At 43.0% G+C, this 14,180-nt stretch overlaps 1 protein-coding gene across 4 annotated transcripts in view; it reads left to right on the forward strand.

The window, feature by feature from the left end:
- LOC139156524 (histone deacetylase 4) overlaps positions 1–14,180 on the forward strand; it is an 815,291-nt gene that overhangs the window by 737,046 nt on the left and 64,065 nt on the right. For all 4 annotated transcript variants that reach the window (XM_070732257.1, XM_070732259.1, XM_070732258.1 and 1 more), the window contains one exon: positions 4,752–4,896. In XM_070732257.1, the coding sequence (XP_070588358.1) occupies positions 4,752–4,896 (145 nt within the window). The remainder of the gene's footprint in view (positions 1–4,751; positions 4,897–14,180) is intronic.

The raw sequence follows: 14,180 nt of genomic DNA on the forward strand, positions 1-14,180 counted from the left end.
TTTTCTTTTATGTTAACCCATATGATTTCTAGGGGATTATCTTCTTTAGATTGATTTAGCTCAGTGGTGGTGTAGTGATCTTTTATGTATAGTGCAACTCCACCTCCTTTCTTGTTTGACTAGTTTTTCTTGAAGAGATTGTAGCCCTTTATCTGTGTGTTCCAGTCGTGTGATTCATCCCACCATGTTTCTGTAATACCAATTAAATCGTATTGGCCCTCATGTATTACTAATTCTAGTTCATCTTGTTTGTTCCCCAGGCTTTGTGCATTAGTGTACAGGCATTTTAGGTGTTTGTGTCTGATTCTGGGTGGGGATTTATTATCCTCTGGTTTATTTGTGGGCTTAACTTGTACCCCTTTCTTGTTTTGTTCATTATTCAGTCTCTTACTTTGGTCACCCACCCCTCTCAGTTCTAGTTTAAAGCCCTCCTGATAAGTTGGGCTAGTCGATGTCCAAGGAGGTTTCTTCCAGCTCTGGTAAGGTGTAGCCTGTCTCTTGCTAGGAGCCCTTCTTGCAGGTATTGTAGACCGTGGTCAAGGAATCCAAAGTTATTCTGGCGACACCATCTCTTTAGCCAGAGGTTTATTTGTGGGATTTTGCATTCTCTGACAGGATGTTGTCCTCTTATGGGTAGAATAGAGGAGAAGACAACATGTGCCCCTATCTTTTTGACTGTAATTTGATTCATGTCTTTCCTTGTGTCATTTGTTCCTGCATGGATCACCAGTAGGGAGTAGTAGTCAGTGGGCTTTAGGATTTTTGTGAGGTTTAGCGCTATGTCAGAGATTTTGGCTGCAGGGAGGCAGCTCACCTCTCTGGATTGATTGTCTGGTCTGCAGATGGCAGGTTCAGTTCCCCTGAGAATTGAGTCACCACAACTCTCCTTTTCTTTTTGGTTGGGTTGGGGAGAGGGGGACTAGCCTTCGTTATGACTGTGTTTGATGGTGTTGTATTGTTGTGCTTGGTTCTTGGTGGCTCCTTGTCAGGTGTTTGTTGATCTTCTTGTGCCAGGAGTACTGCATATTTGTTACTTGTAGGCACTGGGGTTGGAAGGAGGTGGGTTGGAGTTGGTGGGAGTTTGGGGATGGTTTCCCCCCCCCTTCTTTGGGTGATGTGTGTCCAGTCATTTTCAACCTCGGGGGGGGGGGTTGGTTCTGATGTGCTCTTCTGTGGTGTTGGATGTGTTGGGAGTATATTGGTCTTTCTTGTTTTGATATTGGTTCTGCAGGGTTTTGAGGTTTCTCTCTAGGTTTTCTATTTTTTCCTCAAGTAATTGTATTACTTTACATTACATACAGCCGCCCTGAGTCTACGGAGAGGGGCGGCATACAAATCCAATAAATTATTATTATTATTATTATTATTATTATTATTATTATTATTATTATTATTTATTGCAAGTCAAGTTTTGGAAGTTTGAGGGTAGGAGTATATACATGGAGCACAGTGTGCAACTCACTAGGAAGGCAGCTTTTTCATCTTCCTTGTGTGTGGTGGGTTTGTCTTCCATGTGGGTAGTAGGAGTGTCTTCTCTCTGAGAGCGTGGTTCGTTCTTCATGGTAGGAGGCTGGTAGTGGAGTATTTGATGAGTGCTGCTGGTGAGTGCTGTTTTTTATTTAGTTGTGTTTTGGTTGGTCTTATTTTTGCTGATTTATTAGTTGATTATGCTTTGATTAAGCGTAAGGCTCTGTGGAAGCTCCTGCACCCACTGGGTGCGATGCCGGGACTCAAGGAGGGCTCGGTGCATCTTCCGCTGTTGTCGGGGATTCCGTGGAAGCTCCCGTGTCAGCTGGGCACCGGGTTTGATGCCGGGGCCTCGAGGAGGGCTCCGGGCTGAGTTAGAGTCCTCCGCTGTTGTCGGGGGCTCTGGGGAGGCTCCCACGTCGGTAGAGTGCCAGGTGTGATGCCCGGGGGCTCAAGGAAGGCTCCAAAAATCTTGCCTCAAATCTCTCCAAAAATCTCTCCCCCCAAAGCTTCCTATCTAGCCCCAAATCTCTCCAAAAATCTCTGCCCCAAAAGCTTCCTATCTAGCCCCAAATCTCTCCAAAAATCGCTGCCCCAAATGCTTCCTATCTAGCCCCAAATCTCTCCAAAAATCGCTGCCCCAAAAGCTTCCTATCTAGCCCCAAATCTCTCCAAAAATCTCTGCCCCAAAAGCTTCCTATCTAGCCCCAAATCTCTCCAAAAATCTCTGCCCCAAATGCTTCCTATCTAGCCCCAAATCTCTCCAAAAATCGCTGCCCCAAATGCTTCCTATCTAGCCCCAAATCTCTCCAAAAATCGCTGCCCCAAATGCTTCCTATCTAGCCCCAAATCTCTCCAAAAATCGCTGCCCCAAAAGCTTCCTATCTAGCCCCAAATATCTCCAAAAGGGGGAGAGGCTAAGGTTAAAAGTTTGGGGGTTGGGAGTAGAAACCACAGTCAGATAGAGCATTCCATGTGTTGATTACTCTGTTGCTGAAGTCTAGTTTGGAGCGGTTGACATTTACCGGTAGTTTAAATCTATTACATGCTTGTGTGTTGTTGTGTTTGAAGATGAATACTTGAATATATACAGCAAAAATGTATTGAAGTAGCCATTCTGCTAATTTATTTTTACTTTTAATCTTTCCATGGAAATGGAAATGGAACATGCCTTCCTTTGTCTTTGAATAGTATCCACTCTCTGACAAGATAAAGAATAGATCTTGGTATGTGTGGTTGCAGTGGTACAAATTCAAATGTCTGAAAACTGAAATCAGTTTCTTCTTTCAAATCTACATTGATTTCATATGCAGCTTGTAATGCATATTAATTGCATATTAATTAATGCAGCTTGTAATGCATATTAGTTAAAAAGTCTAGTTAAAGTATATTTCTGCCAAGTCAGTAATTTCTCAAAGCATACTTCTCGTTTGTTTACTTTTTCCTTTTCTCGTTTCTTTGTGGCTCAGTAGTTAAGATGTTGGTTGGAAAGCCAGCAACCCAGGTTTGAAACCCAAGGATCAAGATCCTTAACCCAGCTAGCTCCGTGGCTCCTGCCATATCTGCCTCTCCCCAGCAGCACCGGAATGTTCTGACCCTCTGCCACCCCAGAGATAGGTGCCCCCTCCCCTCCTGCCTCTCCAGCGTCAGGTGGACCAACTGTGTCATTCATGCCATTCCCATTTACCTCATCCATACCATAATCCCACCTACCCCACCCATCCCAGCCATAATCATTCATTCCATACATATTACTACACCCGCCCCACTTATCCATCAATTAAAAATCTCCCCAATAATTTAATTAAAATATAAAATTATAGAATTAAAAATACAGATTAATATTAATTAATTAATACTAATAAATACCAATTACTCCAAAATTAGTATTAATAATAAATAGCAAGAACATAGCTAAAATCTATTAAATTAATTTACACTAAAAACTTACACTAAAAGCAGTTCTACAGGATATAGATGGGATTAAATAAATTATACTAAAAATACCAATTTAAGTGCAAAATATGAATTTAAAAGTGAAAATTGCATCAATCGGTTCAAGTCAGTCTAATAAGCAGCTGGTCCACAGTTCATACACAGGGGTGGTAAGTTCTTCAAGGGAGTAGGGGAAAGATTATCTATAATAGAGGTCCATGGGGGGGGGGTTACCTTGGATTTCACCCCAAAATTCCATTCTCCTCCTGTCACCTCCTCCTCGCCGGTATCACTCTCTCCAACCTGTTCCATCCACTGGCATTGTACAAAGGGCTTGACTGCTGGTTGAGTCTAGGTTCCGGTTCTGGTTCCCACAGGAGGTCCTCCAGCCACTCTCACCGACCTCCTGGTGCTCTGCATGGTCTGCATGGTCTCAAAATGGCTCCCAGTACCGCCGACCAACATCCTTCCTATCAGTTCCTCCTCGATGGCCGGTCCAAAACCTCTCCATCCGGCAGATCTTCCAGCGCTGGATACTTCTCTCTTCTCATCCAGCACCGGCCAACTCCCAGGTCTCTCTGTCCGCCAAGCCACCTCTGCTCGCCTCGCTTCCATTTCAGTTTCCACTCACCTCGCTTCCACTGGCTCCGCTTTCTCCCGCCATGCTTCCACTCGGTTCGTTTCCACTCGCTCAGCTGACAGTCTTCTCAGGCTCAGGCTCCTCCATTTGTCAGTGAACCACGATAACCAGTCCGATTCCCTCAGGACTCACGTTAGAGACGGCCGCCATTTTCCGTCCTACAGCTGATCTTTTTGCCGGTGTTTTTTCACCAAGCCTGCTTCAAAACGCCCAAAACGAAGCCCCCGAGGATGGAAAACTCAACCGCCAATGTTCAGCAATTAGGCAATGTATAAAGGTCGACTCCAACTACCATTTAACCCCATCTAATCCTAGATGTAACACCGTAGTCCAGGGGAGCAGCATCTCCTAGCTTCCTCCTGATAGCAATGACTAGCAGAGTAAAAAGAGTATTCCTTATTTCTTTATTTTTTCAGGCAGTTCTTGAAACCAGTAAATTAGACAATAATAAATGTTCTTATTTACTGCAGCCCTGTTCTCTGTTATTTCCTTGTATCCTATTTATTCATTTATAAAAGAAAATAAGAGTAGAGAACACATGGAGCTGCAGTAAAATAGGGAGATAGTACTTCATTTATATATATTTTGTAAAACCTCTTAGAAGTAAGAATCTCCCAAATCTGTTTCATTTTGCAGCTTGATGATCCTTTTATTTATTTAATACAAAAATGATAGTAATGGATTCTGTAATGGTTTAATTTTTCTTTAGGTAAATATTGGCAATCGCTCCAACATTATTCTTCAACAGTCAGTTATTCTTTGATAGATGCACAGAAGTGTGATAATGAAGAAGCAGAAACCGTAACAGCAATGGCATCATTGTCAGTTGGAGTTAAACCACTTCCTGAAAAAAAGTAAGTTTTATTATTTATCTTTTTGGAGGAAGGGGGTTTCTTTGAGTCAGTGTTGACTCCTGGTGGTGCATTTTCACACGTGATTTACCATTGCCTCCTTTCTAGGGCTGAGCGAGTGATTGTGTGAAGTTCACCCTACTGGCTTTGTATCTAAGATGGAACTAGAATTCCCATCCCTAGCCTGATGCGTTTACATCGGACTAGCTCTCTGTTTTAATTCCCACTCTATTCTTTTCCTCTGCCTAAAAGGCAGCCTCTAAATAGCATTATGCTATTTATAATATATGCTTCTAAATAGTATTATAAATGAATACATGCACACACTTTTTTTTCTTTTAAATTATTTTGAGCACATGCTTTCATAAAACATTCCATTTCAGATGTAAAAGTCCAGCTATGAAATGGGCTGCTTTGGAAAGCGTTGTATGTACAAAATACTTCTAGAATATTCAAAACAACTAAATGTATTAAAATGAACTTGAAACGAGGGGCATGGTCAACTGCTGCAGCGAGACGGATTCCTTGCGCTCCTGTGGGGGAACACCCTGAAGGGGGGTGAAGAAGAGGACTTGGTGGGCAATCCATTTTGGGGTTGGCATACCCCATGGAGAGCTTGCCTGGAGCCTCCACCCGAAGCTAAGCAGCTTCGGTTGCATTAGCTGTGGTGATTACACTACAGAAAGAGTTGAATTGAAAGTTGGAAGTCATCTGGAAGGAAAAAACCTGTAGGTTTTGTGCTGGAAGACTAAAAGAAAAAGAGCATTTGGACATAGTGAGCTATTGTGCTGGAGGGAAGAACTTTTTAAAGAACTGTTCTTTGGATTTGTGAAGTGTTGTGATTAGCTCTGGCCCAGCTCCTGCCCCAAGGACTGTGGATGTGGGGGAGACATCCACATGCTGCAGGCCTGTTTTGCCCCCGGTGGAATCTGCTGATGAAGGCTCCTCTGACCAAGAAGACATGAGTGACTGGGAGGAGGAGAGTGTGGCAGACAGCTCAGAAGAAGATCAATTATCTAGCTCCTCCTTGGATTCAGAGCAAGAGTTAATGATACAGCTACGCATGCGGAGAGCGATGCATAGGGAACAACAACTGAGAGATTATTATCAAAGAAAATGAGGCCACCTGTGGTTGGGTAGGGCTGTCGTAATTAGTGAGGCTGCTATAAATAGCAGCCTGTGGGTTTGGCCATTGAGGAGGATTATCTGATCGTTGTGTTTCGTGTCTGCTTTGCTGCGTTTGCCCTTTTGTGTGCTGATTTCCCCCCGCTTTGAAACTAAACCAGAGCAAAGTGTGTTTCACTTTGTGAAAGAAGAAGGACTATGAATTGCCTCACAGCTGCAAGCTAAGTATCACAGAACTAATAAGGGACTTGTACCAATTACCAGTTTGTTTGGAGACGAGTGCTCTTTGCTATACAAAAAGAGGGCTTAGTTTAAGTGAATTTTCATTATAAAGAACATTGTGTTGAATTTTCAAACGTGTGTGTGTCTGAAATTTGTACCTGTGAATTTTCGGGAGGAGTCTACCAGAGAGCCCGACAGAACAGTGAAGTAAAGATAAAAAGGGGAGAAGTGGCTAATTAACATCAGAAGTATTCAATTATTACTAAAATGACTTAGAAAGCCAAAGCTAAAACCTAGGTTGTTGACTTACACTTTAGATCAAAAAAAGAGTTTAAAAAACCCCAAGAAGCCTAAAATTTTTTCTTGTACTTCAAATAAATATAAAATGAATTTAGTGTTTAAGTGGTGGTGCCATCTGCTGGTGGAGAATTTGTTGTGTAGGATGTGAGTGGAATTTTGTTTAGTTGTGGACTGTTTGATCAGCTGTGACCTTGGAGAAGGAAACCAGCTGGAGAGTTGACATGTAATATGCGATAAAGAAGAAATGAAAGAAAATATTATGATTTTTGAGCTCCTCCATACTAAAAACAATAATATAATGACTCCTGCATATGAATTGATGGAAGTGATGGGTTAGACCAGGGGTCCCCAAACTTTTTACACAGGGGGCCAGTTCACGGTCCCTCGGACTGTTGGAGGGCCGGACTATAAAAAAAACTATGAACAAATCCCTATTCACACTGCACATACCTTATTTTAAAGTAAAAAACAAAATGGGAACGTACTATTTAGAGGGGGGGGAGTCTGAAATTCACAAAAGTTTATGTTTTGTTTTTAATTTTCTTTTGTTAACATCTGGTTGGCTATACAAGGTTTTTTTGGTTTATAGAAAAATGTATAAAGAAAGAAGGAAGCACTTTGTCATAATGGTTAATACGTTAGAAATATAATTTGTGTACTTTTTGAAGGAACATTAAGGAGGGAATTTAATTAAAAGAAAAGTATGTACCTGGATGACAACTTTAGAAAAAAAACATTTGCAACTTTTTTGATGATTGATATTAGTTACTAACAAAATACCGCATTTTATTCATGGAAAATTAGATGGTACACTGTATTGTTAGAATGCATGTTGAGAGAAAATGTAAAAAAAAATTACACCCCCTCCAAAAAATCCTTCCTTACTCCGCCCCTCCATTCATTTCATTCTTCCTTCCTTCCTTCCTTGTTCCATTTCTTCTTCCTTCCTTCTTTCCTTCCTTCCTTTTCCCTCCATTTCTCATTCCTTCCTTCCTTTCCTCCCTCCCTTCCTCCTTCCTTCCTCTCCTTTTCTCTCTCTCTTGCTTTCTTACTCTCTCTCTTGCTTTCTTTCTCTCACTCACTATCTTTCTCTCTCTCTCTTGCTTTCTCTCTTTCTCACTATCTCTCTTGCTATCTCTCTTCCTCCCTCCCTTTCTCTCTCCCTCTCTTTCTCCACCTTCCTTCCTTCCCTCTCTCCTTCCTTCCTCTCCACTTCTCTTTCCCTCTCTCTTTTTCCCTTCTCTTTCCCTTTTCTTTCTTTCTCCCCACTTCTGTCTCTGAAGTTCGCGGCGGAGTGCTCAGCCTCCCCACCCCCCCAGGTGAATGGCAGGCTGGCAGTAGAACAAAGAGCTCGTGCGCATAGGCACGTGCGAACCTTCACTGGTGCAAGACTTCCCCGCACTTTCTTTGTCGCTCCCTGCCCCAACTCCGATGCCCAGCTCCCCAGTGCGGCCTTGGAAAAGACTGCATGGGGGGTTGTTTTTGTGTGTGTGGCAGCACGTGTTACAGGGGACATTGCCGTGGTCCCCAGACACATCCGGAGAAGCTGGGCAGGGCTCAGAGCCCACGAGGGTTTCTCCAGGCCGACAGACTCACCCGCGGGCCGGATAAATGGCCTCAGCAGGCCGCATCCGGCCCCCGGGCCGTAGTTTGGGAACCGCTGGGTTAGACTGTTGAAAAGTGTGAGGATTTTTTGGATAGCTGGAAAAGTTGCTTTTGCAGACATTAAAGAGATGGAAATGCAGGAGATAAGGTATTTATATAATGATATTTGCAGAAGTATCAAAGAATGGAATTTTTTAATAAGTGACCGTATTGAATCTACAACTGAAATCTCTGGAAAACTACTGGAAGCCATGGACTTAAAGGAGACTTTTAGTGATGGTGCCAGCAAAATGACTAAACTTAGTGATGGAGTTGATAATGTTATAGAACCTGAGTAGCAGATGGTGGAAATTGCAGGAACCTATGAAGATGGAAGAACCTAAGAATGAAATTGAACAGATTGCTATGGATTATGTTGAATGTTTAGTTCCAATTAATGATACTGTAGAGGAAACTGAAGGGGGTAAAATAATAAATAAATTCTTGTTGTGGTTGAGATTGTTTATTCTTAGGATCTTGAGTCTCTTCCTCCCCCTTGGAGGTTGCTCCCCGCTCTTCTCCTCCCTCTCCGATTTCTTTGTATGATATGTCGTGTCTATACAGTCCGGATTGCTCATAGAAGGTTCTTGCTTCATCAACAGTTTCTAATTTTATTCTGGATCTTTGCCAATAGAAAGATACTCCTTCTGGAATCAGCCATCTGAAGATTATTTTTTCTTTAATTAAGATTCTTGTTAGAAAGTAGTATTCCCTCCTGCTTTCGCGTACTCTTCTTGGTACTTGTTTTAGTATTATAACGTCTTTGTCTTTATATTTTAAACTTTCATCTCTTGACCAATTCAAGATGTCATCTGTTCTGGTTTTCCTGATAAATTTAATGTGTACTTCCTAAGTTTTCATCTTTTTCTTCGTGCACATTTTGGAACCTCAGCCCATGTGAGGCTCATTGTAATTCTAAGTTGGTGATGGCTTCATTAAATCCTTTGTTTGCCACTGTACTGTGGTCCTCAAATTCATCCATTCTCTTTTCGACTTCCTCCATTTTGTCTTCAACCTTCTTCATCCATTGTTCATTTTCCTTTAAGGTTTGCTGCATCACTTCCATTTTCCCCTCCATTGCTTGTACACTTCCCTTCACATTTTCCATCTCATCCTTCAAATTACTCATTTCTGCTTTTATGCCTTCGTAATGTTTTGTGCTTCTTCACATGCATCATCTCTGTTGGCTTTCATAGAGACTTGAAGCAAGGCCAATGTGTCTTGAATAGTCTGCAAGGTTGGTTGTACCGGAGTTTTTTCTTTTTCCTTTTCTTTCTCCTTGCTCAACATACTTGTTATTGTTCTTTGTGATAAGGGAGATGGCGATGGTGAGGGGGAGCTTTGTGGTGTAGCAGTTGGAGTTGGAGTTTGTTTCTTTGAAGTTTTTATGAAGTAATGGACATTTTAGGTGCTTTTCTAGATCTTCTAAAACCTATAAATTTTAATCATTTCCAAAGTGGCATCAATTTAATAATCTCACAGGATTTAGTATTGTTATTATAAAGTTGATATTAATAAAGCATACTATGGAAAAAGGATTTTTTTAAAAAAAATACAGCTAAAGGCAGGGGAACACAAGAGTTAAAAAAAAGGTAAAAGAGAAAATATATCAACAATATATCAACAATAAATCTATATATCAACAATGCTTAGACAGCTTATATATATACAGTGATCCCCCGCTCGTTGCGAGGGTTCCGTTCCAGGACCCCCCGCAACGAGCAGGTTTTCGCGAAGTAGCGCTGCGGAAGTAAAAACACCATCTGCGCATGTGCAGATGGTGTTTTTAACTTCCGCAGCGCTAGCGAGGAGCCGAAGATTGGGGGCGGCGCGGCTGTTTTAAAACGTCGCCGCCGACATGGGGGGCTCGCTAGCACCCCCCCGAACCCCCAACCCGGGTTTGGGGGGGTGCTAGCAAGCCCCCCATGTCGGCGGCGACGTTTTAAAACACCTGCGCGGCTTTCCAATGAGTCCCGAAGACAAACGCGGAAGTTTGACGTTTGTCTTCGGGACTCATGGAAAGCTCCGATGGTTTTCAAACAGGCGCGCCGTTCTCCGCTGACTCCTGGCGAACTTCCCCGCTTTAGGAGTCAGCGGAGAACGGCGCGCCTGTTTGAAAACGATCAGAGCCAGCCGGCTCCGATCGTTTTCAAACAGGCGCGCCGTTCTCCGCTGACTCCTGGCGAACTTCCCCGCTTTAGGAGTCAGCGGAGAACGGCGCGCCTGTTCGAAAACGATCGGAGCCGACTGGCTCCGATCGTTTTCAAACAGGCGCGCCGTTCTCCGCTGACTCCTGGCGAACTTCCTGGGCGAAGGGCGAAGGGTGGGCGAGCGGGTGCTGTGGGGGGGCTTCGCCCTCCCGCCAGCAAGAGGGGGAAGACCCAGGGAAGCCGCCCAGCAGCTGATCTGCCCGGCGCCATCTACGCATGCGTGCCCATAGAAAAAAAGGGCACGCATGCGCAGATGGTGTTTTGACTTCCGGGTTAAAAAATCGCAAATTACCCTGTTCGCAATGGTCGGGGACGCAATAACCGGGGGATCACTGTATAAGAATACTTGCAATACTATGCAGACTTAATTTTCAGTTGAAAAATATAATATTATAATATCAAATAATTCCAAATCACTAGATTGCTGATTCAAATGATATAATTATTATTATTAGGCACTCAGTTAAAATATGTTGAAATAAGAAGAATAGTTGAAAGAAAGAGTCAGAAAGAAAAGAAAGAAAAAGAAAAGAAAAATACAATTTTATATAAATCTACTTTAAAACAATTTCTATATATTCTATAAATCTAAACAGTCCTAAAACATAAAAAAGAGACACTTGGTATCAAACTATATATGAAGAGGGGATAAAGGAGTGCAGGGAGCCACCAGACAAAGGGGGGGGAGAGGAAAAATTTAGCAATTCATTTATAAAGTTGAAAAAGACTCCAAAATATTTTTAAATTATTCTTTTTAAATTATTCTTTTTTCTGATTAAAAACTTCCATTACCATTCATTCAACAATCGTACTAAAAACATTTGTTGGTCAGGGGGAAGATCTAGTAACCCCAGGCCTGGCAACAAAGTTGAGCTTTTAGGCTCTTTCGGAAGGCAAGGAGTCGGGGCAGTGTGAATCTCCGGGGGGAGCTGATTTCAGAGGGCCAGGCCCCCACAGAGAAGGCTCTTCCCCTAGGTCCTGCCAGCTGAAATTGTTTGGTCGACGGGACCCTGAGGAGACCCACTCTGTGGGACCTCGCCGGTCGCTGGGATTTGTGCGGCAGAAGGAGGTCTCAGAGACAGTCTGGTTCTATGCCATGTAGAGCTTTATAACCAACACTTTGAATTGTGATCAACAGCCAATGCAGTCCACAGAGTGATGACGAGATATGAGCAGCCCAAAACCGCTCACGCGACTGCATTTTGGATGATCTGAAGTTTCTGAACAATCTTCAGATGTAGTCCCATGTAGAGAGCATTGCAGTAGTCGAACCTCAAGGTGATAAGGACATGAATGGACTGTGAGCAAAGACTCCCTGTCCAAATAGGGCTGCAACTGGTGCACCAGGTGAACCTGGGCAAACGCCCCCCTCGCCACAGCCGACAGATGTTGTTCCAAAGTCAACCGTGGATTGTTGTGAACCCTCCCTGAGGGATCAATAATTCCCTCCCCCAGAGTGATGGTTGCACAGATGGACATGTCCTTGGGAGGCAGTACCTACAGCCACTCCATCTTGTATAGATTGAGTCTGAGCCTGTTGGCACCCATCCATCACATCACTTCCACTGCTTCACTGAGTGTACTGATGGAGTATCATCGGTGTACTGATGGTAACTCACCCCATGCCCTTGGATGATCTCACCCAACGGTTTCATATAGATATTAAACAGCAGGGGGGAAAGGACCGACCCCTGAGGAACCCACAAGGTAGGGACCTAGGAGTCGACCTCTGGCCCCTCGCTAACACTGACTGCAACCGACCAGAGAGGTAGGAGGAGAGCCACCCCAAAATGGTGCCTTCCACTCCCAAACCCTCCAGTTGGCACAGAAGGATACCATGATTGAAAGCCGCTGAGAGGTCAAGAAGCACCAGGACAGAGGATAAGCCCCTGTCCTGGGCCTGGCAGAGATCATCCATCAGCGCAACCAAAGCAGTTTCCATGCTGTAGCCAGATCTGAATCCTGACTGCCGAGGACCTAGATAATCGGCCGGACCACTGGAGCTGGAGTGACGCCACCTTCTCAACAACCTTCCCTACAAAGGGAAAGTTGGAGACAGGAGGATAGTTGTAAAATACGGCCGGGTCCAGGGAAAGCTTCTTGAGGAGGGGGCACACAAGTGCCTCCTTGTAGGGAGCTGGGAAGGACCCTACCTCAAAGAAGCGTTGGACCCAGCTCCATGTCACCTCCCTGCTGGCCAAAACCAGCCAGGAAAGACCAACAAACAGGTGGTGGAACTCACAGCTCCAATGGCCTTGTCCACTTCATCAGGTGTCACCAGGTCAAACTCGCTCCAAACACGTGGACTAAAACGAACCCCTCTCACCTCGATTGACTCATTGTCAGCCGACTCTGTACTCCAATTGGAGTCAAGATCAGTCCGGATCTGAGCGATTTTATCTGCAAAAAACTTGTTAAATGCCTCAGCACTATCCTGCAAGGGTTCCTCAACTACTCCCTGATTAAGGAGGGAACGAGTCACCCTAAAGAGGGTGACTGGGCAGGATTCACGGCAGGATTCATTGTAAGCACGTCTTGTCGACCTGATCGCCACTTTGTAAATCTTAATATGAGCTTTTACAAGTGTTCGGTCAGATTTGGATCTGGTCTTTCTCCAATGCTTCTCCAGACTTCTCTTGTGGTGTTTCATTCCTCGGAGCTCCTCAGTAAACCAAGGAGATCTGGAAGGGTCTGTTGCCAGAGAGAGCAAAGGCACAATTCGGTCTAGAGCCTCCTTTGCAGCCATATTCCAGGCTGCAGCAAGAGACTCTGCCGAACTGTGTACAAGTGAATCCGGCAAAACCCCAAGCACCCATTGAAAACCTTCTGGATCCATCAGGCATCTGGGGTGGAACCTCCTAATTGGTTCTGCCTCCCTGTGGAGAAGGATTGGAGCCTTAAAATCAAGCCGCAATAGACCATGACAAAGGCAAGGTCTCTAAGCCCCTTAATATCAGATAATTACTTTTAAAAAAAATTTTTTTAAAAAAAATATACTTTATTTACAAATATAATAAAAACGAAGGAGGGAATAGGGGAAGGAGGACAAAACAAAAAGTCTGGAGTGGGGGAGAGTGGGGAAGGGAGGGGGAATACAAAGTCAAATCATTTATAGTAACACTGTAATACATATGGATTATGGTGCACGAGTTTCTTAAAAAGAGTATAATGTTTCTTGATTTCTTAATCTTTATATGTATATATATTTTTAACACAAATATCATATTTCTAAGTGTCTATAAACATTAAAGTTATGGTGGTAAAAGGGGAAGAGGGAAAAGAGAGAGAAAAGGGGAGAAAGAAAAAAATCTGCGATTAGCGCAGACGTTTTTAGGGACGACTTTTGTTTGAAAGTAGTGTAGGGAATATAGAAATAATATGATAAGTAAGTGTGAAAGTTAGTTGTTTTAAAGAAGGTTGATAATCTTATGATGTATGTTGGATTGGTTGAAAGACAGTTAAAAAGAGATTTGGTATAATTTCATTGCAAATTTAATTGGTTTTTAGTGCTTCTTTTTTAATTTGTTTTAATATTGGCTTAAGTGCTCAAAGGTACTTTTAATGATGTAATGGGGTAAAAATTTTACAATAAGTAGTTTTTGTATTTTTTTTGAGAAACCCATTTATACCAATTTTCCCATATTTCATAGTATTCTGAATCTTTTTTATTTTGTGCTTCCATTGCTATTTTAGTCATTTCAGCGCATTCTATAATTTTTGTAATTATTGTGAAAAAAGAGGGTACCTGATCGGATTTCCAAAGGGAGGCATATGATATTCTAGCTG

The sequence above is a fragment of the Erythrolamprus reginae genome, chromosome 1, assembly GCF_031021105.1.
Source record: "Erythrolamprus reginae isolate rEryReg1 chromosome 1, rEryReg1.hap1, whole genome shotgun sequence".
Classification (NCBI taxonomy): domain Eukaryota; kingdom Metazoa; phylum Chordata; class Lepidosauria; order Squamata; family Dipsadidae; genus Erythrolamprus; species Erythrolamprus reginae.